Source organism: Chiloscyllium punctatum, chromosome 15 (assembly GCF_047496795.1).
Source record: "Chiloscyllium punctatum isolate Juve2018m chromosome 15, sChiPun1.3, whole genome shotgun sequence".
NCBI lineage: Eukaryota > Metazoa > Chordata > Chondrichthyes > Orectolobiformes > Hemiscylliidae > Chiloscyllium > Chiloscyllium punctatum.
In genome coordinates, this window is record NC_092753.1 from 36195046 (window position 1) to 36218413 (window position 23368).

The window sequence follows — 23368 nt, forward strand, 5'->3', positions numbered from 1 at the left end:
CTTGGAGGATTTACCGATCCTATGTCCATGCTAATATCTTGTGTCAACTCCATGAGCCCTTATCGTAAATGCAAATGTTTTTGTTAATTTGGGGATGTTGGCCGTGGTGGCTGGGCAAACATTTATTGCCCATTCTTAATTGCCCTTGAGAAGATAGTAATGAGCTGCCTTTGTTTTAAACTGCAGCAGTGAATTTGGTGTTGGTACACTCAATACCATTAGGAAGGGGGTTTCAGGATCTTTACCCACCAGTAGGGAAGGAATAGTAAAATGTGTCAAAGTCAAAATGGTGAGTGCTTTGTCGAGGTACTTGCAGGTGGTGGTGGTATTCCAACGTATCTGTTGCTCTTATCCTTCTAGATGGTAGTGATCATGGATTTAGAAGTTGTTGCCTAACAGCCTTGTTGAGTTTCTGCAGCGCATCTTGCAGATAGTACACACTGTTGCGACTGAGTGTCAGTGGTGGAGCAAGTTTGCAGATCTGATGCCAATCAAGCACCACATTTTGCTTTGTCCTGGATGGTGTTCAGCTTCATTAATGTTGTTGTAGCTAGTGCAGAGTATTCCATCATACTTTTAGCTTGTGCCTTATAAATGATGGGCAAGCTATGGGGAACTTTCTTTCATTTGTTCATGGAATATGGGTATTGCTGGCTAGGCCAGCATTTATTGCCTGCTCCTAATTGCTCAGAAGGCAGTTAAATCATAGAATCACACAGGATAGAAAAGGCCCTTCAGCCCATCATGTCTACACCCTCCAAAATATAGTACTACCTATGCCAGTTCTACTTTGCCATACTAGGCAAGGGTTAAAATCTTCAAGTGCTCATCCAAGTACTTTTTAAAATTTGTGAGGTTTCCCACTTAAACTATCTTCCCAGGCAGAAAGTCCCAGCTCCCTCATAACCTCTGGGTGAAAATATTTTCCTCTAAACCTCTCCCCTTTCACTTTGAAATTATGTTTCCTTGTTATGCACCGATCAACTGAGGAGTATGGCAATTTTCTATTTACCCTGTCCATGCTTATACACCTCTATCAGGCTCCCCACACCACCCCGCAAACCAAAACAAACGTTCACTGCTCCAAAGAAAGCAAATCAAGCTTTTCCAGCCTCTATTCATAGCTGAAATGCCCCATTCTGTGCAACATCCCAGTGAATTCCCTTTGCGCCCCCTCCTGTGATTTCACATCCTTCCTTCAGTGTCATGACTACAGCCACACCTGTAATCTAGCTGTGATATAACCAAAGTTCTAATCAATTCCAATATGATCTCCATAGAACATAGAACATTACAGCGCAGTACAGGCCCTTCGGCCCTCGATGTTGCGCCGACCTGTCATACCAATCTGAAGCCCATCTAACCTACACTATTCCATGTACCTCCATATGCTTGTCCAATGACGACTTAAATGTACTTAAAGTTGGCGAATCTACTACAGTTGCAGGCAAAGCATTCCATACCCTTCCTACTCTCTGAGTAAAGAAACTACCTCTGACATCTGTCCTATATCTATCACCCCTCAATTTAAAGCTATGCCCCTTTGTGCTCACCATCACCACATTTGGAAATAGGCTCTCCCTGTCCACCCTATCTAACCCTCTGATTATCTTATATGTCTTTATTAAGTCACCTGTCAACCTTCTGCTCTCCAATGAAAACAGCCTCAAGTCCCTCAGCCTTTCATCGTAAGACCTTCCCTCCCATATCAGGCAACATCCGAGTAAATCTCTTCTGCACCTTTTCCAAAGCTTTCACATCCTTCTTATAATGCGGTGACCAGAACTGTACACAATACTCCAAGTGCGGCTGCACCAGAGTTTTGTACAGCTGTAGCATAACCTCATGGTTCCGGAACTCGATCCCTCTATTAATAAAAGCTAAAACACTGTATGCCTTCTTAACAACCCTGTCAACCTGGGTGGCAAATTTCAAGGATCTGTGTACCTAGACACCGAGATCTCTCTGCTCATCCACACTACCAAGAATCTTATCATTTAGCCCAGCACTTTGCATTCCGGTTACTCCGACCAAAGTGAATCACCTCACACTTGTCCGCATTAAACTCCATTTACCACCTCTCAGTCCAGCTCTGCAGCTTATCTATGTCTCTCTGTAACCTACAACATCCTTTGTCACTATCCACAATTCCACCGACCTTAGTGCCGTCTGTAAATTTACTAACCCACCCTTCTACCCCCTCATCCAGGTCGCTTATAAAAATGACGTACAGCAGTGGACCCAACACCAACCCTTGCGGTACACCACTGGTAACTGGACTCCAAGATGAACATTTCCCATCAACCACCACCCTCTGTCTTCTTTCAGCAAGCCAATTACTGATCCAAACTGCTATATCTCCCACAATTCCATTCTTCCACATTTTGTACAATAGCCTCCTGTGGGGAACCCTATCGAACGTCTTGCTGAAGTTCATATACACCACATCAACCAGTTTACTCTCATCTACCTGTTTGGTCACCTTCTCAAAGAACTGAACAAGGTTTGTGAGGCATGACCCACCCTTCACAAAACCGTGCTGACTATCCCTAATCAAATTATTCTTTTCTAGATGATTAGAAATCCTATCTCTTATAACCTTTTCCAACACTTTACCAACAACTGAAGTAAAGTTCATTGGTCTATAATTACCGGGGTTGTCTCTACTCCCCTTCTTGAACAGGGGAACCACATTTGCTATCCTCCAGTCTTCTGGCACTATTCCTGTAGACAATGACGATTTAAAGATCAATGCCAAAGGCCCGGCAATCTCCCTGGCTTCTCAGAGGATCCTCGGATAAATCCCATCCGGCCCATGTTGTTATAATCTGTGATACAATTGATAAATGAAAGTGTCCCATGTGCATCCTTAATGTCCTTATTAATCTGTCCTGCTCCCTTCAGGGATTTGTGGACAAACACCCCAAGATCCCTATGTTCTTCTGAGCTTCCTGGTGTCTTGCCATTCATTGTTCCTTGGTGAAAAGTGTGTCGCCTCACATCTAACAGGATTAAATTCAATTTGGGAGAAAGTGAGGACTGCAGATGCTGGAGCTCAGAGACTCCTGCTCCTCGGATGCTGCCTGACCTGCTCTGCTTTTCCAGCACTACACTCTTAAATTCAATCTGCCATTGATCTGCCCAATTTACTAATTGTTTATGTCCTCCTGTAACCTAATACATTTGTCCTCAATAAGAGTCACATTGCTGTGACTCTACAGTAAAATGTCAGCCAGACCAGGTAAAGTTGCAGATTCTTTCCAGAATTGACAGTGATAATACAGGCATTATTAGGCTAGGTATGTTTTTAATTTAAGGTTTTTATTGTGTTCAGATGCCACCATCTGCCAGGCTGAAGTGTGAACTCATGTCCCCAAACCTCGGGCCTGGAATAAAAATCCAGTGACATTTCTATCACATACAGCTTCTCCCTGAGCCAGAAGGTGCATACTGGCTGCAGGATTCCTAACTTCTGACCTACTTTTGTAACCACAGTATTTATGGCTAGTCCAGTTCAGTTTGTAGTCAATGGTAGCACCCAGGTTGTTGATGGGTGTTGTGTCTCAGGTTGTCAAATGCATTTTAAAATCCAAGTATACTACAACTATAGAGTCTCCCTTTATCTATGCTATTAGTTACATTCTCAAAGTACTCTTGTAAATGTTTTAAGCATGATTTCCTTTTCATATTGTTTTTACTTTATAATGCATTCTTAAAATTTCATTAATAATAAACTCATACATTTTTCTGAATGACTGCCCTGTAGTACATTGTTTTCTCTCTGCTCTCCTTTCCTGATCAGCAGTATTACATTTGCTAACTTGTGACCCCTGGGACAGGTATAGAATATCGTGAATTTTGGAAAATCATACATCACTAATCTCTGCAGCCACCTCTTTCAGAACTCTAAGATGTAAGCTATTGGATCTGAGGAAATTGTTGTATTTGAGTTCCTTACGTTTGTCCAATACTTTTTCTATGTTATGGTAGTGACCTTCAATTTGTCACTATCAGTCCATGGCTTACTCTCTGTGTTTTCTGTTTTTGTGTTTTCTGTTGTATTGACAGACACAAATAAGTGTCTAAGTTACATGGGCTATGCCAAGATTTGTGGCAGAATTGGACAAGGCATTTGGTGAGGCTGACCTTGACATGAGCAGCATCCCACTCCACCAATTGAATACTTTTCACAAGCGATGTGGCAAGATTCTCAGTCAGCAGCAGTGAGTCGTCAATGACGTGGAATTATTGCTTGTTAAACGCCTTGCCTCATTAATATGTAGCTTCCTATCTTATTAAACAACGTAAATGTATGGAACCTATGATGAAAATCAGAGTCGGTTCCTGCCAGATGCAGCTCGGTGCTTGTTTTAAAGGGCCATTTTGTTGGGAAGCCGGGCTGCATCTCAAGGAAATTGGCATCTGAAATCTGGCAGCTTCTAATAACCCTTACAGAACATCGCTGGTCCACTTATGTAACACTTCTGCAATGCAATGATGCACATCAGACTTGCACTGGCAATTATCATGCTAATACTACTGCAAAGATGCTCTGCATTCAGTACCTGTGCTCAGCTCATGGACTGGACCAGGCTGCATCTCCAGGCTCTTTGCTTGCTCTTATATTGCCCACTCATTCAGAGCCTATCTGGATGCTGTCAGCATTCCAGTATTGCCTTGCCTTACCTTATCTTCTGCACTGGGCCCCCTCAGCCAGAGATACGAGATCCATGTTGCTTCTACCTTGCCTTGCCATTTTGTACAGACAGAAAGAAAGGAAGCTTGTCAGAGTTGTCAGCAGGCCTCAAGGAGGGAGAATAACCTTCAATCAGGACTCCTGACTCTATGTCAATATCATCCACTGATTCCAGTCCAGAGGCTTGAAAGCAGTCAGTCAGCTACTTGGGGTAGTCACAGTGAGGATGCTGTCAGCATACAGATTGAGGAGGTGAATGCCAGGCAGCCCCACCGTCTGAGTGTTTGTCAGCTGTCTGTCTGCAAAGCTGGATCATGAGTTAGCCCTGTCTGCTATCTCAGAAACTGTGCAAGGTAGTTTTGGACTGACAGTGATTGTCTGAGCACACGATGGGCCTGTAAAAATGGTGCAGGTGCAAGGCTGGTGATGAATTTTGGGATATTAATAGAGTGGGGAGTTGTTCTCAGAACTGTTCCTGATAAGATTTAGGAGTATTTGTATTTCCAGTATTCCCTGTCCTTTAGGCAGATATCTAGCATCTGTGGTATTTTGATTATGTATATCTTTGTTGAACATGTGATTTTGTTTTTCTTGTAGTGACTCTTAGTACATATTTATTTCCATACATCCTAATCTATTTACCTGAACAGATATGAGTGACTTTCCTCTTTCTGACCAGTGTATTAACTATGCTTAGATTAAAATTCCTAATGTGTACTGAAGTAGCTTGCTGTCAAACTTAATATGGAAGTATGTAATTCTTAAACTTAATATTCTTGGTAGGACTTGCATCAATTTCCCACCCGGCAATATGTTAATGAGCTGACCCAGGAATTTTGGACTCAATGAGCAAAAGATCATCCTGCCCTCTTTGTGATATAATTGGATCATTAGAATTTCACAGCGTTGAATTTTATATGTATAGTATTGCACTGCATCTAACATAAAAATAATTTTGCACGATCTCTTATCATTTATAGACCGTGGATATGCAATGGATGTATGAGATCAATGGTTTGGATCCCCAGTACATTCCTCCTAATGTTCAGCATGGCAAAATTGTCCACAAAGGCTTCAAGCAGACTGTTGCAGTCCAGCAACGTAACTTCATCAAAGAAAACCTCAAGGTGATAACAACTGCAGTGTCCTCTCCTCTAAAAGGCGCTCCTCTCGTTCACTATAAATAAAACAATTAAAGCAAAGTAAATATGAAATAAAATGTTACCTTTCATTTTCTGAAGAATGTAGATTATTTTGTCTGTTTAAATAAAAGCCCATCATTCAAATCTGACTTTCTACATGGAAGAACATATTTTTATTAACAGTAATCTCGTATATGCTACATTATTATATCTATCGCATTGTATTTTTCCAATAAATCTTATCAATGTAACCATTATCAATTGAAAATATTTTGCTTTCAAAAATAAAACAAGTCGTCTGTATGTGCCCACTTTTATTTTATATAAATCAAATCTAATCAACCTAATCATCTGTCTGATATGTATGATTTTCTGAAAATGCCTACGCTTTCCTGTCAGCAAAATCAATCTGTCTTGGCAATACTTTTTTTAATCAATGCCCATCTTCTGATTAAAAGAACTAAGGAAATAATTATTGTCAACCTGTTAGAGATGGCAGGACAACTATCTGCAAAGTTTTCCTCCATTCTCCAATGTTGAAAAAAAGGTGAACTGAAACATAAATGCATGCTTAAATCACAGTGATACAGCACTATTATTATGTATGAGAACTAAAATAAAAATGAAGTGCTGCAGATGTGAAATAACTGGAACATGCCAAAGAAACGCAGCTGTGTGGCAGCATCTATGGAGAGAGAATTAGCGATAACATTTTGAATCCTTTTGGAACATGCACATAATTAAAAGCAGTTTTAATGTTGTCATGCTTTGAAACTGATCGCACAATAACTAGCATATTTACGACATGAAGTATACATTTATCCAAAAGAAAATAACATTACATACAATTGTATGAAAAATGCATTACAGAAATTTAATTTAACTAGTTCTTGCTGCCAGTATGATTTACATGAGTCTTCACCTATCCCTCCACATCTAATTCTATCAGCAAAACCCCATATTGTTCTTCCTTGTGCACTTGACCAACTAGCCCTTAAATGCTTATCTCATTATCCTTTCCACAAACTACTCAGGAACAAAGGAGAGGAGGAGAAAAATAAAATGGTTGCCCAGGAAGTCCATTAAATATGGCAGCAATATTTCTTTGCATCAGTGTCAATTATCAAGCAGCAAATGTTCTAGTGGTTGAAAACTACTGCCACGTAGGATGCAGCACAAATGTCAGAAATGTTTCCCATTGGAATAAAGAATATTTTTTCCTGTAATGGCTAAAGATCCCACAGCACAGAATTGCCACTGCAATCAACAGCTTCCAAGTTAAAATATTATTTTGTATTGAGCAAGAAACAGGAATGTGAGAAACAAGGTTCAAATGCATAAATGATCTTTGATATGCTCCTAAGATTGTACCATACATTGTAGTAACCCCATTGCATTGCTATTTAAAAAGGCATTTGCTTTCCAACAGAGAGAAAAGTAGGTGATGACACAAATGAGGTTGATAATTAGCCAAAGGAAGAGGGAGAGGCAGCACAATGATTTTAACCTGATTCTGGATACTGAGAGTAGCAAAGGAGATTTCATGTTAACTTTGCTGATGCTTAAATCACACATTGTTGTATCCACATTTCTTCTCAATGAAGATCTTCTCCTACTTACTAAGGCAAATGTGAAAACTTTTAAAAACTTTTCTGTTTTTTAAATTTTGGACTGAAATGGGAAAAGAATGGCGATAAACACCAAGGGTTATACAAAGACTGCTACGCTGTATAAAAGCAAGTTACCCTGACACTCATTGATTTCCAGTGCTCTACCTTGTCTGAGTAACCAAAAGTTAACATGACAGTGACAGTACAAAGGATCATTAGAAAAGCATCAAATCACCATTCATCAGTCATTCTAACAGTATAAAAAATGTTCATGAAGAAAACATTGAAAGATTATCCACTGGGTAAACCACAGATGACTTTGCTATGAGACATAATGAAAGTCCTTCCAAGCTTGAAAGAATGTGCATACTGTGTATCTAGGAATTTTTCTCAGATGTTGTGGAAACGTTGTAACCCCTGGAATAAATCAATCACCATCTATGCTGTAACCAATTGATAAAACTTTGAGGTAGTTTTGGTGGCATTACTGTTGAGGTTTAGTCAGCAGTATGACGTTAAGAGAGGATATGAGCTGGAAGTGTTGTTTTGAACCAGTGTTGCGTGCTGTTTGGTGTCATAATCTGCCTGCTCTGCTTGCTGTTGACAGATACTCACCGTCTTGCACTAACTCTCCAACCATTATGATGCCCAGTGCCTCTCACCGAAATGCATGCGTGTGCATTCAGAAGCCATTTTGTTTTCAGAACAGCCCTGATGGTACCCAAACAGTGAGCACTATTGACCTCAACATCACACTGAACAACCTACTTTAGTTCTTTTCTAATTTCTGCTTGAAACCTTTCACTTTTGAGACGCCAGAACTAATGTTAGCAGATTTATGCGGTTAAATGATTGTAATTTACTACAGTTATATTGGAATTCACAATGCCTAGGTTACTACAAATAGGGCTAGATTTTACTGGAAGTTGTGTCATCCCTGGGTCAAAACGTGATGCAAACCTATCCATAATGAAGCAGGCTGCCCAGCAGCCAATTTACATTCCTCAAGGTGAGATCTCCATTCCCATCTGGGGAGGAGATTCTACCTTTGAAAGCTGTCAGACTGATCTGGTTGGCCAGCAGCACTGTAGTCCCAGCAATGCCTGCTTCGAATGGTGGGCACTGCTGGAATTCCGAGCCAAACTCAATGAAGGGACATGATGGAATTTCACATCTGGAAGGAGATGCCCTGCAGCAGGAGAGCTAGGAGCTCCCTGGCATTGGAGTGTTACTCTCTCCAAGGCAGTTACAGATTTGCTCTGGTGCCAGTGACCTGAGGGAGCAATGCTGAATCAGGATTCAACCAGACAGCAAACAGTCATCAGAGAATCCATGTGGAAAGTTAGGATCCCTGGGAGGCAAGGGGAAAGCTTTTAAAAATATTGCAGAATTGCAGGCTGGAAATGTAGAAGTAAATAATTGCATCTCAGATCGTGTGTCACCGTCATGGTGAGCAGACAAATTGAGCACGGATATTGTTAAGGAAATCAAGGACCACAAAAGCAATTTAATTTGAGATTGCAGATTCGGAGACATTGTGAAGCTCGAATTAAAGTGATAAATGGGCAATTTGAAACCTAGGCAGACAAGGTCTAACTCAAGAAGAAAGTGAGGAGACTTTATTAAGGTTGCAGTTAAAGCGAATAATCTATTATTAAAGGCAAGAGTGGGAATCAACCTGTAGATAAAACAATAAAGCAAGCATCTTTATTAAAGCTGACATTTAGTAAAGATATTAAGGAAATGGGTATTGCTTATTTAAGGTATAAATAGTGGGATTCATTAGAGAAGCTGCAAAAAAGGGTAAAATTTTGCCTCCAAAAGGTGTGAATACTGCATTTTAACAAAGAATATGGGAATCTTTCAATTTGACCCCAAAACATCGGAAGAGCTTTCCATTGCAGAACAGAGCAGCAGCTTTTCCTACAACAGGTAAAAGCCTTTTTGAGCACAGAAAATAAATAATTACATTAGAAGAGATGGCATTAGAAATAGTATTGTTAGGCAGATTTACTTTCACTGGTAGGCAAATAAAACACACAGTTGAACATCTTATAAAAAAACAATTATTAAGATCCAGAATAATTTCCATGATTAAATACTAATTTAGAAGGTGACCAAATGAATATACTTCTAAGTGCAATTGGGAGTATGGCTGTATCATTATAGTTCAACAAGGTATAAAATAAGCATGAAATGTTTGATGAAATATCATAAGCACTTCACAATCACTGTAACCTACAAACAAATTAAACTCTTGAAAGAGCAAGATTTAACAGATAAGTTCAGCATTCAAAGAAATCCATTGATGATTTCATTAATGATCTTTACAATTTCATGAAAGGATTAGATTATAATGATTTAAGGTCAGAGTTCATAAAAGATAGCATTGTTCGAATTGTTGATGTTTGTCAGATTTATTACAATCAAAAGAACATTTGACTCCCAAGAAACTCATTCAGTTGGCAAGTGAAGCAAAGGCCCTGAAGAAGCATAGATCAATCCTAAGACAAGAAGATAAAACTTATCATAGGAGATCATCAGAGCTCATTTATTTATTAAGATACAAATCCATAAAAGAAGCATACATGAAACCAACACAGTAAACAGGACCTGTATCAGTGCTGGAGAGCAAGGAAACCTCACAGGGACAGGTAATGTCCAGCTGTTAAGAAGGATTGTTTTATCTAGAAAATACTTGGTCACTTTTAGAAACTCTGCCAGTCACCAGTAGAACAGTCTAAGATAGAAGAAAAGCCTAAAGTATTTCTAGCTGAAATAAAAAAAATCAGTTTGGTGGCAAGAAGGAAGGGTCAACCAGATTCATTCCTCCTAATGACCAATCAACCGTCCCCTCTGCTTGTGTTTACCTATCCCCACCTCACCACCCTGCAACCCTCCAAACCCCTATATCTGCAGCTCCCCTTACACCCCCCCTCCCCCCCAGTCCTGAAGAAGGTTATACCGAAACTCTGCCTTCCCCACCTCCTTCTGCTGCCTGGCTTGCTGTGATTGAGAAGGAGGCTCTCTCAGTTACATAGGCTTGCAAGAGGTTTCAAGAACACAATCTCCATCTGAAAGAGTTTTGGAGACACAGCACCAATCCTTGGTTTCTCTACTAAATGAGAAAGGATTAGCAAGGATGCTCCAATGAAGATATTTTGACTCTTCCTTGTGTGGTTTGACTATGAAAGAGAATATGTACAGAGAAAACTGCAGACAATGGTGGATGCACTCCCAGACTAACGAGTCAACAACTTTACCAGGCATGATATTGAGTTTTTTCATCAAATTGAGTGTTCTACTCAGTGCATAGTACATTGAGCAGCAAGCCAAACTTGGCTCCACCAACTACAATCAGTAAGATGTTGAACATTGGCCAGATCAAAAGCTCAGGCCATGAAAACATTTTGAGCATGAACAGCATTTCATCATTGTGACTTAGTGGTGTATGATGAAAGGCCAGTTGTTCTAGCTTTACTTTGGGAAAGTATCCCACACAAGATTCACCATGAACACTTGTGGTGTGGTGGCCTGGGATCTCCAAAGAGATTGAAGATGTCATTACCAAATGTGAAACGTGCTATTCACAAGCCTGAGTGATGAGACCTGCCAAGATCCATTAATATCCCCACTGAGCCATGGGAACCTGAGAGCACAAATTGATTTAGTTTTGATGAAAGTCTTCCCTGATTGGTCATTTTGGACAATGGATCACAGTTTGTCAGTGAGTGCTTCAGCCAATTTACTGCCAACTCTGGATTTAAATATATTATAAGTTCTGGAAGATTTGTACAATTGAATGGGAGCATCAGACATGGGATCAGAAGAGTCAATTCATTTTTTAAGAAAAATGCTGACTTCTAATTGGTATTTTTAAAATACCAATCCACCTTCAGACTATAATTCTTCATGCAACAGAACACAACCCCTCACTATTTAGTTTAAAACCCTATCCATGGCCCTGCATATGCGGTTACCAGAACTCTGGACCCACCTTGATTCAGGGACAGCTCCCACCTTACCCAGTACTGGTGTCAATGTCCAATAAATTCAAACCCATTTCTCCCAAGTTAATCTTTGAGCCACACAATTACCTCTTGTGGACCCTGTGCCACTTAGCTCGTGGCTCAGTTAGCAATCTGAGGTTATTATATTTTTGGTTCTGCTTTTTAATTAGTCCCTACCTGCTCATGTTCCCTCAGCAGATCCTCTTTCCTCTTTCTACCTATTGTTGGTACCTATGTTGATCACCACAACTGGATGTTTCCCCTCCCACTCCAAGTTCCTTTGCAGTCCAAATGAGATTTCCTGAACTCGGGCACCAGGCAGGCAACACAGCCTTCAGCATTCTCAATGCTGGCCACAGAGAACAGTGTCTATTTCCCTGATATACTATTCCTGATAGCAATTATATATTTTTTTCTTCCCCAATTTGAATGGGTTCCTATAGCACGGTGTAATGGTCAATATGCTCATCCTCCCTATAGTCCTCGTTCTCATCCACAGAGGCAGCAAGAATCTCAAACCTGTTAGACAAGCTCAAGAGCTGATGCTCCTTCAGCACCATCTCCTGGACCCCTCTACCTGCCTCACTCATAGTCACACCGTCCTGTCCCTGACTATTGACCGAATCTAAGGTAGTTAATAAAAAGGATGTGACTGTCTTGTGAAACACAACATCCAGGTAACTCTCGCCCTCCCTTAATGTGTCACAGTAATAGAAGCTCAGACTCCAGCACATCAACTCTGAGCTGGAGTTCCTCAAGCAAACAACACATGCTACAGTTGTGGTCACAATGAACCACAATGGGGTTCACCAGCTTCCACATAATGCAGTCACAATGCATTTCCAGGCCCAGCAACTCTATTTATTAACTTGGTTCTTAATTTGATTTTTAAAAATTTCCTATTGGTCTTTTAGTTTGTAACCTGCAAATACTTTGCCTGTTTACCTTCAATCTAAAAATAATGCGTAATAGATAGTAAAATTAGTAGCTATCTCCAGCCAATGAAGTGATGTTTATTGTGATGTCACCCTTTTTGTTCTTGGCCTCCAATCCTGGACTCAAAGAGTGTTTATCCAGGCAGGTTTTCTGCAAAAGTAACTCGACTAATGTCACTACCTCAACCATTCCCCTTCGCCCTGCAGTTTATTTGTTTTCAGGTGTTTACCCAATTCTCTTTTGAAGGTTGAGTACCATAACCACTGGACTGTATTTACCAATACAAATGCTCAACATGTTTATCAATTCCTCTGAAGCTTCATATAGAAAAGGTAAAAGGCATGCATGGAGATTTAAAATATATCCCTGGTTAGTGGATGGATAGATTATCTTATTTGTATGTGGAAATGCTGCTGTGTTCCTTGAATGATGAAAAAGGATACTTCCAGTGAATAATTAAAACATCAGGTCAATGTCTACTCTTTCTCAGTGTCTGCCTGCACTGAAACACTTGTAATTCCTTTTCAATCTCAACAATTTTCAACAATTGAATGTAACTTATCACTTTAAATTTAAATGATGGGGCAGAGAGGAAAAAACAGAATTGTGAACTTGCATTGTTGGTACGACCTGGTTCACTCTCATGCAGAAATTACCCACTAATTTCTGTGTGCAATTGTATTTACGTGAAGTTATTTTAACTGAGTCAAAAAGTTCATATTTTTATTATATGTAACATTTTAATTGATGCATGGAATATTTTACTTTGGAGTGACTGCAATAATGCCATTAAATTGATATCAGGTCATCCTCAGGACTTAGGCCCATTTACCCAGAATTAATGGAATAATATGTATGAAGAGTCACGTTCTCCCAGCGTGGAATGGCAGACCTGCACAGCCTCATGCAGAGTATTCTATTGGCTTCTGTCCAACTAGGCTGCTCCCTTCCATTAAATGGATGCAGAATCTTTCCAGACTATGGCTTGTGACTTGGGAGAAATCCATGTCTTCGGAGTGACAATGCCGGAGTGTCAGTAACCTCCTTCCTGAACTGCAGTTCTGTATGTTTTGGGACCCTGGTGCTGTGATTCAGAAAGATGGTTTGCTTCCTCTCCCATCGGCATCTCATCGCAATGACACAGAGCTTAGAAATTCTTGCCCAATATTGCAGTGGATGCTGCGAACAAGTGGCAAAGCAACAGAATCTGCTATTCTGATGGCTATTGAACAATCAGCAATCACATAATGAACCACAATCTGTACTTCTTGGAACCACTAAAATCACAAGAATTGCTTAAATATTGCATTAGGGTAGCAGTACCTTTGGCAGGGTGACCTGATATCTCTCATTAAGATATGCAGTTGTCCTGTAATTAGTATGCGTGTCCAATGGAAATTGAATTCAATTAGATGGTCCACGTGTCAGAAATGGTTATGCCATTGGAAACATGCACCAGCTTTAAAAATTAAAATTGATCAAGCTTTATGCCAATCTTGATTTGCCAGCCTGACCCCAAAGCCCAGTAATAAACTCAAGACCAATCCAAGGAAAAAGTTATTTCCAAGCACTCTCATGTCGCTAATTGTTACAATCCTATTAGGGATTATCAACATTTGAAGAGAAATCCTAATGTCTCATTTTAATCAACAGAACTCCAGTAGAGAGTTTCATGTTTGAATCAAAAATAACTTATTTATAAAACAATTAAACAGGAAGAACAGCCTGAACCCAATGGATGGGAATTTCTCAGTGTCTGAATGATATTGACAATGGGGAGAAAATTGGTCGTTTGCAGGAAAATGAAAAATGGGGAGCTGTATAGAAATCAGTCAAGGTCTAGTCTAACCTCCGAAGGGGCTGTCCTCCAAAGTCAGCTCAGCAGGAAAGCCCCGATTTCTGGGGATTTGGACACTAATTATCAAGGGAGGCTGTTCGGGGCAGAGCTGTGTTGGAAATCAAGTGTGGGAAATTGATGCAGCATGCTGGGAAACAGAGAGGGCAAATCCAGATCAAAGTATAGCCTAAATCAAAGACAATATATCGTGTGAGGGCAAGGGGTACTGTGGGAGGTCAGGTATGGGAAGGGGGTATTCAACAATCACTACCAGCCTGGGTTTGTTAGGAGTACAGTGTTCCATGATGTTGGGCATTCCTGAAGAAGGGCTTATGCCCGAAATGTCGATTCTCCTGCTCCTTTGATGCTGCCTGACCTGCTGCGCTTTTCCAGCAACACATTTTTCAGCTCATGGCTATGTGGTAAGCCTGGGGCTCAGAAGATAAATTGGGGAAATGAATAGTTATATGAAAGTGTATTGGGAGTTGTGGAGAGGTTGAAACCCAGTGATTTTAATGCAGAAAGACTGAAATACAGAAAGGAACATGAAGGTTGAGGGTGAGGGCAGGAGACACAGAATAACCCTTTCGAGCAGGATCTAGAAAGCCTATTATCTTTAATGAAGTCTTAAGTATGCAATAAACATAAATGAAAGTACATTCAGAGGGTGTGGACTTGTGTGTGATGTCAGGCCCATTGAGGGACAATCAGGAACATAATTCTACATGCACATGCTTCATTCTTTGACCAACAAAGTAGAATACCAATCCTGCCACAGCAATCCTGTCAGTATGTGGATGTACCGACGAGAGAAGATGCAAGACTTGACCTACCCTTGGAAATAAGGCAAGATAAGCAACTGAGGTGTCAGTGGAGAGAACTTTGGAGCTAGTGAACATAATTCTATTATTTTTAACATAGTGATGGAAAAGAATCTAAAAGTTAAAGTTCTAAATTGGAGGAAGGCCAATTTTGATGGTATTAGGCAAGAACGTTCAAAAGCTGATTGGGTGTGGATGTTCACAAAGAAAGGGACGGCAGGTAAATGGGAAGCCTACAAAGATGAGGTAACTAGAGTCCAGAGACAAGGCAGATAGCTGTAGGGAATGCTGGATGACTAGAGAAACTGAGGTTTTGGTCAAGAAAAAGAAGGAAGCAAATGTCAGGCATAGACAAGGGAGATTGAGCAAATCCTTAGAAGAGTATAAAGGCAGTAGGAGTATACTTAAGAGGGAAATCTGGAGGGCAAAAAGGGGACATAAGATAGTTTTGGCAAATAGGGTTAGAGAGAATCCAAAGGGATTCTATAAGTACATTAAGGACAAAAGGGTAACCAGGGAGAGGATAAGGTCCCATAAAGATCAGCAAAACCTTAAATGTGTGGAACCGCAGGAGATGGGAGAGAAACTAAACTAGTATTTTGCATCAGTATTTACTGTGGAGAAGGACATGGAAGATACAGAATGTAGGGAAATAAATGATGATACCTTGAAAAATGTCCATATTACAGAGGAGGAAGCGTTGGATGTCTTAAAATATATAAAGGTGGATAAATCCCCCCGGGCCTGATCAAGTGTACCCAGAGCTCTGTGACAAGCTAGGAAAGTGATTGCTGGGCCCCTTACTGAGATATTTGTATCATCGATAGTCACAGGTGAGGTGCCAGAAGACTGGAGGTTGGCAAACATGGTACCATTATTGAAGAAAGATGGTAAGGAAAAGCCAAGGAACTATAGACCGCTGAGCCTGACATAGGTGGTGGGAAATTTGTTGGAGGGAATCCTGGGGGGGCAGGATTTACATGTATATGGATAAGGAAGGACTGACTGGAGATAGTCAACATGGCTATCCACGTGGGAAAACATGTCTTACTAACTTGATTAAGTTTTTTGAAGAAACAATGAAGAGGATTGATGAGGGCAGACAGGTGGACGTGATTGATATGGATTTCAGTAAGGCGTTCAACAAAGTTCTCATTGTAGGCTGGTTAGCAAGGTTAGATAACATGGAAAACAGAAAGAACTAGCCATTTCGATATAGAACTGGCTCCTAGGTAGAAGACAGAGGGTGGTGGCGGAGGGTTTCTTTTCAGACAGGAGGCCTGTGACCAGTGGAGTGCCACAAGGATCGGTCCTGGGTCCACTGCTTTCCAACATTTATATAAATGATTTGAATGCAAACATAGGAGGTATAGTTAGCAAGTATAGTTTGCAGATGACACAAAAATTGGAGGTGTAGTGGACAGCAAAGGAGGTTACTTCAGTGTACAACAGGATCTTGATCAGATAGGCCAATAGGTTGAGGAATGGAAGATGGTGTTTAATCTAGACAAATATGAGGGGTTGCACTTTGAAAACCAAAACAGGGCAGGTTTTATACACTTAATGGTAAGGTTCTGGGAGTGTTGCTGAATAAAATGACCTCAGAGTGCAGGTTCATAATTTCTTGACTGTGGAGTCTCAGGTGGATAGGATAGTGAAGAAGGCAGTGTTTAGTATGCTTTCCTCTATTGGACAGGCCATTGAGTATAAGAGTTGGGAGGTCATGTTGCAGCTGTATAGAACATTGATTAGGCCACTTTTGGAATATTGTGTGTAATTTTGGTCTCCATGCTATAGGAAGGATGTTGTGAAATTTGAAAGGGTTCAGAAAAGATTTACAAGGATGTTGCTAGGGTTGGAGGATTTGAGTTATAGGGAGAGGCGGAATAGGCTAGGGGCTGTTTTCCCTGGAGCTTCGGAGGTTAAGGGGTTACCATACAGAGGTTTATAAAATCATGAGGGGCATGGATAGGCTGAATAGACAAAGTCTTTTCCCTGATTTGGGGGTGTCCAGAACTAGAGGTCATAAGTTTAGGGTGAGAGGAGGAAAATATAAAAGAGACCTAAGGGACAACTTTTTCATGCAAAGAGGGCTGCAAGTATGGAAAGAGCTGCCAGAGGAAGTGGTGGAGGCTGGTACAATTAAATCATTTAACAGGAATCTGAAGGATATATGAATAGTAAGGGTTCAGAGAGTTGTGAGCCAAGCACTGGCAAATGGGACTAGATTAGATTAGGATATCTGCTCGGCCTGAATGAGTTAGACCAAAGGGTCTGTTTCCATGCTCTACATCTTTATAACTCTCTGACTGTATGACCACATCATTGATAAGTAAGAATTAACCCTGGTAATCTCCGTAAAGACCTTTAAGTCTCATCTGCAATCCACAGTTCTCGAACTCACACACCAAAAGCTGTGAAGGATAAGTCTGTGAGAACATGCTCTTAAATGACATTACGTCTTTCTTGGGTGATATATTTGTGGGCGGCACGGTGGCACAGTGGTTAGCACTGCTGCCTCACAGCGCCTGAGACCCGGGTTCAATTCCCGCCTCAGGCGACTGACTGTGTGGAGTTTGCACGTTCTCCCCGTGTCTGTGTGGGTTTCTTCTGGGTGCTCTGGGTGCTCCGGTTTCCTCCCACAGTCCAAAAATGTGCAGGTCAGGTGAATTGGCCATGCTAAATTGCCCGTAGTGTTTGGTAAGGGGTAAATGTAGGGGCATGGGTGGGTTGCGCTTCGGTGGGTTGGTGTGGACTTGTTGGGCCGAAGGGCCTGTTTCCACGCTGTAATGTAATCTAATCTAATCTAATATTGTTTGGAAGGGGTGGGGGAGTGTGATGGGGGGGAGGTGGTGGTGGTGGCAAGGGACAAAGTTTCAGTAATCCTATCACACTTACAACCTCCCACTGAGTCTGCATGACAAGGCTTCCCTGCACACATTGCGATAAATCTAGTACATTAGAAGTCTATGTAGAAGCATCCAATGGCCTTCTCTATCCTAGGCCTTCATGTCCTATCATAACAGGGACTATGGTAAAGTATAATTTGTGAGGACTACGTTTGCTGTCGACTCATGACTAAGGAGCAGTTTTGATTCTTATATTCCCCAATTTTAAGTTGTTGGAACTAACCCCAATGAATCCAGACGCAGAATCATCACTGTAGCTCCTGTTCAATAAAACTCACAGAAATTGAGGAGGATATAAGGTGTCAGTGACCCCAGGATCCACAGTAAACTCCAGCAGCTGTCCGTGTTGGAGCACACGGCTGCAGGGGAGGTTCTGCAGTGGAACAGGTTCCAGGCCTCACTGCCATTTCCTCTAGAAATTGAAGGACATTGATGACATCGACTGAGGATCTCGAGACCACCGGGGCAGAACTGTACAACCTGCTGAAGATGGAGTTGTCATCTGAACAGGGACATATCCCTGTCACTGTCGAGGTGACAGCAGTGCTGAATGTTCATATGATTGGCTGCTTCCAAGAATCCATGGAATCCTGTATGCAAGCTCTTAATCCTCAACCCACAAATGGATCAAAACTGTGACCAATGCAATTTGTGCCAGGTCAGTGCTACAGTCTGGCAGTGGACTTTACTAATGTAACTGGCCTCTCCCAGGTGCACAGCAAGGTAGACAGTACACACAAAGGGGATGGGAGGAAAACAGGAAAAAGCAATTGAGTTGGACAATCAGGTATGATCATGATGAAAGCCAGAGCCCAGAGGGCTGAGTGGCCTACCTCTGCTGCTGTTCATTTTTGTATCTGTAATCCTCTTCTACCTGGGGCTGTGCAGTCCATTGAGTACCAGCGATCTGGGGCATTTCTTCCTTAGCCCACTGCTGAGGCATGGCATCGATGTGCCCATCAACTCTGATCTAGCTAAAGTAGCCAAGGAAGTGAAAGGATCTGAGCTTGTGGAGGGTGCAGGAGACAGCCTGATTGGTGCATCCTCTGTGGAATTTATGTCTTCTTCATCTAGGGGAAGAGTTGATGTCCAGAGGGGTTGGCCTTTCGAAGTCAGAAACTGTATGGATGTTTCTGGTTCCTGCAGCTGATGAGAGGGAATGAGATGGACAATAATGTTAGCAGCATGAGCATGTTAAGAATACATTGTTACGACATGAGGTAAACCCCTCTGCTAATTTAAACCAACCACACAGAAAAGATTCACCGCATGCTGTAATCTGTTAAACTTTGAGAGGCAAAGACTTATCCCAGAGGTCACTATTTAAAGTAAAAATTAGTAACTATTCTTTAAGTCCAACAGAGAATATTAAAACCAACAACCTTTTACAACTCCTTTCTCTTAAACCTACCTTTTACCTCCCATTCTACAATACTAGTCTGATAACAAAAGTCCCGATTAAGATTTACAAAAAAAATTTCAACTTTCAAAACCAGTCAGCTGTTGAATCTTCCCTTTGTATCTTGCTCTGCAGATTTTTCATAGTCGTCTTTCAATGTTCTGCTCCACAAACGTCTTATTGACAGGTACCTTTCAGACAGCTGTTCTGCTGCAGTCTGTACTTGTTGGTGACATGGCAGTTCTCTCCCTAACTGTTCAAAATGTCCAGTTTTATACCCCAAAACATCAGATCATTTCATTTAATATTATCAAAATACTAAATTCAAATTTGATTGGATTCTGGTAACTTGGGACATAACTTAAACTGATTGGTCAAATTTGAGTTTGTTTTTTTGTTCCATAGCAACACAGCTGCACTATTGGTTCCAACCAAGTATTACATTGTTACCTTGTTCAGAGTACTGTGTGCTGTGTCAGGCAGTCCTTACTATGTCCTTCAACTCTCTTAAAGGTACAGTTGCTCTACACCTTCATAATACCTCCCTCCTTAAGAAAAAACAAACCATCATAATGAAAAGATGGCTTTTTTTTCCCTCTATTCCTTACCCACAGTATCATGGCATAATCTAAGTTCATATCTTCCCACATGAACATAAAATTGAATAGATATCAATCTTATCTAAACTTTATTAGTTTATTAGTTAAATCCACAATAATGCATCTGCAATTACAATCTTCCGGCCAGCAACATGAATGATATGTAAATTAAAAGTCTGTAACATAAGATTCCAATGAAATAGTTGCACATTCTTGTCTTTAAAGCATTCCAAGAATGTAAGAGGATTGTGAACAGTGTACACCACCGTCTCCGATACATTGTTTGTGACATACACATGAAAATGTTGTAAGGCCAGTACCAAACTCAACATTTCTTTTTCAATTGTGGAGTATTTCCTCTGGTGGATGTTGAATTTCTTCGAAAAGTGACCAACTGGCAGTTCAATCCCACCCTCATCTTCCTGTAGCAGTACAGCTCCAACTCCTATGTCACTAGCGTCGATGGCAACTTTAAAAGGTTTTGAAAAGTTTATAGCTAAAACTAGTGCGGTGATTAATATTGCTTTCAAATGATCGAATGCCACCGAAACATTGTGTTCGTCTTCAGCAAATTAATTAACGGTGCCACTACACTACTGCAGTTTGGAACAAGCTTCCAATAGAATCCGCTCAGTCCCAAGAATCGAAGCACTCTTTCTTCAAGTTTGGTCATGGAAATTTCTCGATGGCCTTCATCTTTGCATTCTGTGGGGTCAACTTTCCATGACCGATGTTATATCCCAAGAACATCACCTCTGCTTTCTCGAATTCAGTTTTGTTTAAGTTTATTACCAGTTATATTTCTCATAGTCGTTCAAAGAGCTCTGCCAACTGTACCATGTGATCTTTCCAGGACTTACTAAAGATCACTACATCGTCCAAATAGACTGCACAGTTTGTTAACCCAGCCACACACAACTCTGTTCATGAGTCTTTGGAATGTCTCAGGTGCATTCTTCATTCGAAAGGGCATCACTTTAAACTGATATAGCCCATTTGGGCTTACAAAAGCAGAAACTTCTTTTGTCATCTCTGATAAAAGGTACCTGCCAGTAACCATGCATTAAGTCCAACTTGGTGATGTAACTGGCTTGTCCAAATTTCTCGATGCTGTCCTCCCAATCTAGGAATTGGATATGAATCCGATTTTGTAACAACATTGACCTTCTGATAATCCACGCAAAATCATTGAGTCCCAACTAGTTTAGGAACTAAGACGATTGGTGAATTCTACTCGCTCTGGATCAGTTCAATGATATCCTCGTTGAGCATGGCCTCCACAAACTCTGGACCTGTCTGACTTTGAAAGGATTAAGCCAATCAGAGTGTTGTTTTATCAGAGCAGTATTCCCTATGTCTACTTCATGTACATTAGCATTAGTCCTCCCCATCTGATTCTTACAAATGTCCTTATACTGCAGTAACAAACCATTCAACTATGTTATCTGCTCCTGAGGCAGATAGTTTACAAACCTATCCCACTCCTCAAAGACTTCTTCATTTTTGAAGCACATCAAAATCCACACATCTAGATTTAATTCCTCACTCTGTGGTCAGTAACTAACATCTGTTTCTCCAGTTCTTTCTCTCGAATATATTATGGTTTCAACATGTTCACATGACATACCTGATACCGTTTTTTCCTATCTGGTATCTTTACTAGATAGTTCACTTGACACAACCTTTTCTCAATTTAATAGGGACCACTAAACCTAGCTTTGAAGGGATCACCTATCACTGGTAACAGTACTAACACGTCACCCCCTCGGGAAAACGTCAGAGTCTGGGATTTTAGCTACCACCTGCTTCATTCTACACTGTGCCCTCTTTAGGTGCTGTTTAGCTAACACACCTACTTGATTTAATCTCTCCCTCATCTCCAATACATAATCTAATTGTGAGATCTCTGACTTTGGTCCTGTCAATTTTTCTTTAATTTAAAAGGGCCTTTCGCTTCATGTCTGAACATTAACTTGAAGGGAGTGAGCTGAGTTGATTTGTTTGAGGCACTTGTAATGGCAAACAGTATGACAGGGATACCTTTATCCCAATCATTCAGGTAATCCTGACAGTATGTTCTAAGCATGGTCTTCAAGGTCTGATGCCACCTTTCTAAATCTCCCTGGGATTCAGGATGATACACAATGGATTTAAAGTGCTGTATACCTAAGCTACCCATAACCTCCTTAAATAGCCTAGCAGTAAAATTTGCCTCTTGGTCTGACTGAATCTCTCTGGGTAGCCCATGCCATGCGAAGAAAGCTACTGACTCCTCTACCACCATTTTTGCCTTGACACTCCGAAATGGAATTGCCTCCCGAAATCTGGTAGACACATCCATTATGGTTCCCACTTTTAGTTCTCGGGAGGTGACCTATACAGTCAATTATAGCCCATGTGAAAGGTTCTTCAAATATGGGAATTGGCTAGAAAGGTGCTGGTTTTATTATCGCCAGTGGCTTACCTAACATTTGGCATGTATTACACAAACAGCAAATGTCAACCACATCCTTGTGCATTCCAGGCAAATAAAAAATGTTTTTGTACCTTAGCCTGAGTCTTTCATACCCCTAGGTGATCTCCTACAGGTAGTTCATGTGCTACTCATAACACTGTCTGTCTCTATACTATCAGCAACACAGTCTTTTACATTACATTACAGTGTGGAAACAGGCCCTTCGGCCCAACAAGTCCACACCGACCCGCCGAAGCGCAACCCACCCATACCCCAACATTTACCCCTTACCTAACACTACGGGTAATTTAGCATGGCCAATTCACCTTACCTGCACATCTTTGGACTGTGGGAGGAAACCGGAGCACCCGGAGGAAACCCACGCAGACACAGGGAGAACGTGCAAACTCCACACAGTCAGTCGCCTGTGGTGGGAATTGAACCTGGGTCTCTGGCGCTGTGAGGCAGCAGTGCTAACCACTGTGCCACCGTGCCGCAGTCTGGTGCACTTCAGCCCATTTCTCCTCTGAACTAACCTACTGTAGTCTCCAGTTGTGCCTTAGGATTCTATCTTTCAGCTAATAATCCTCTGGAATATTCTCTGCCTCCTTTTCAGAGTACAGGTGCACAATCCTTTATCCAAAATTCCGAAATCTGAAAAGCTCCGAAATCCGAAGATTTTCTCTTGAAGTTTTTTTTCTGTACAACAAGGTTGTTTAGCATGTGAACAGGTGACCCAACTCCACACCCACTCGACCCACAGCACTCAGTTGTGACATGGCGGCGTGACCCACCACTGGCAGTCGTTAATTGTGTCTCAGCGCTCGTACTAGTCACACGCAGGTCTGCCATTCGGTAATTTTTAAAAATTTCAATGTGAAAATGTCATTTATTTTGAAATCCAAAAAATTCTGAAATCCAAAAAAAAACTGGCTGCAAGGATTTGGGATAAAG

General features: G+C 41.1%; 1 protein-coding gene across 1 annotated transcript in view; it reads left to right on the top strand.

The window, feature by feature from the left end:
* The window catches only part of LOC140486199 (cilia and flagella-associated protein 47-like), a 482883-nt gene extending 476742 nt beyond the window's left edge, over window positions 1-6141 (top strand). Inside the window, exon 65 of the mRNA XM_072584990.1 lies at window positions 5677-6141. Coding sequence (XP_072441091.1) covers window positions 5677-5883 — 207 coding nt within the window. The 3' untranslated portion in view covers window positions 5884-6141. The remainder of the gene's footprint in view (window positions 1-5676) is intronic.
* The last annotated feature ends 17227 nt before the right edge of the window (window positions 6142-23368 follow it).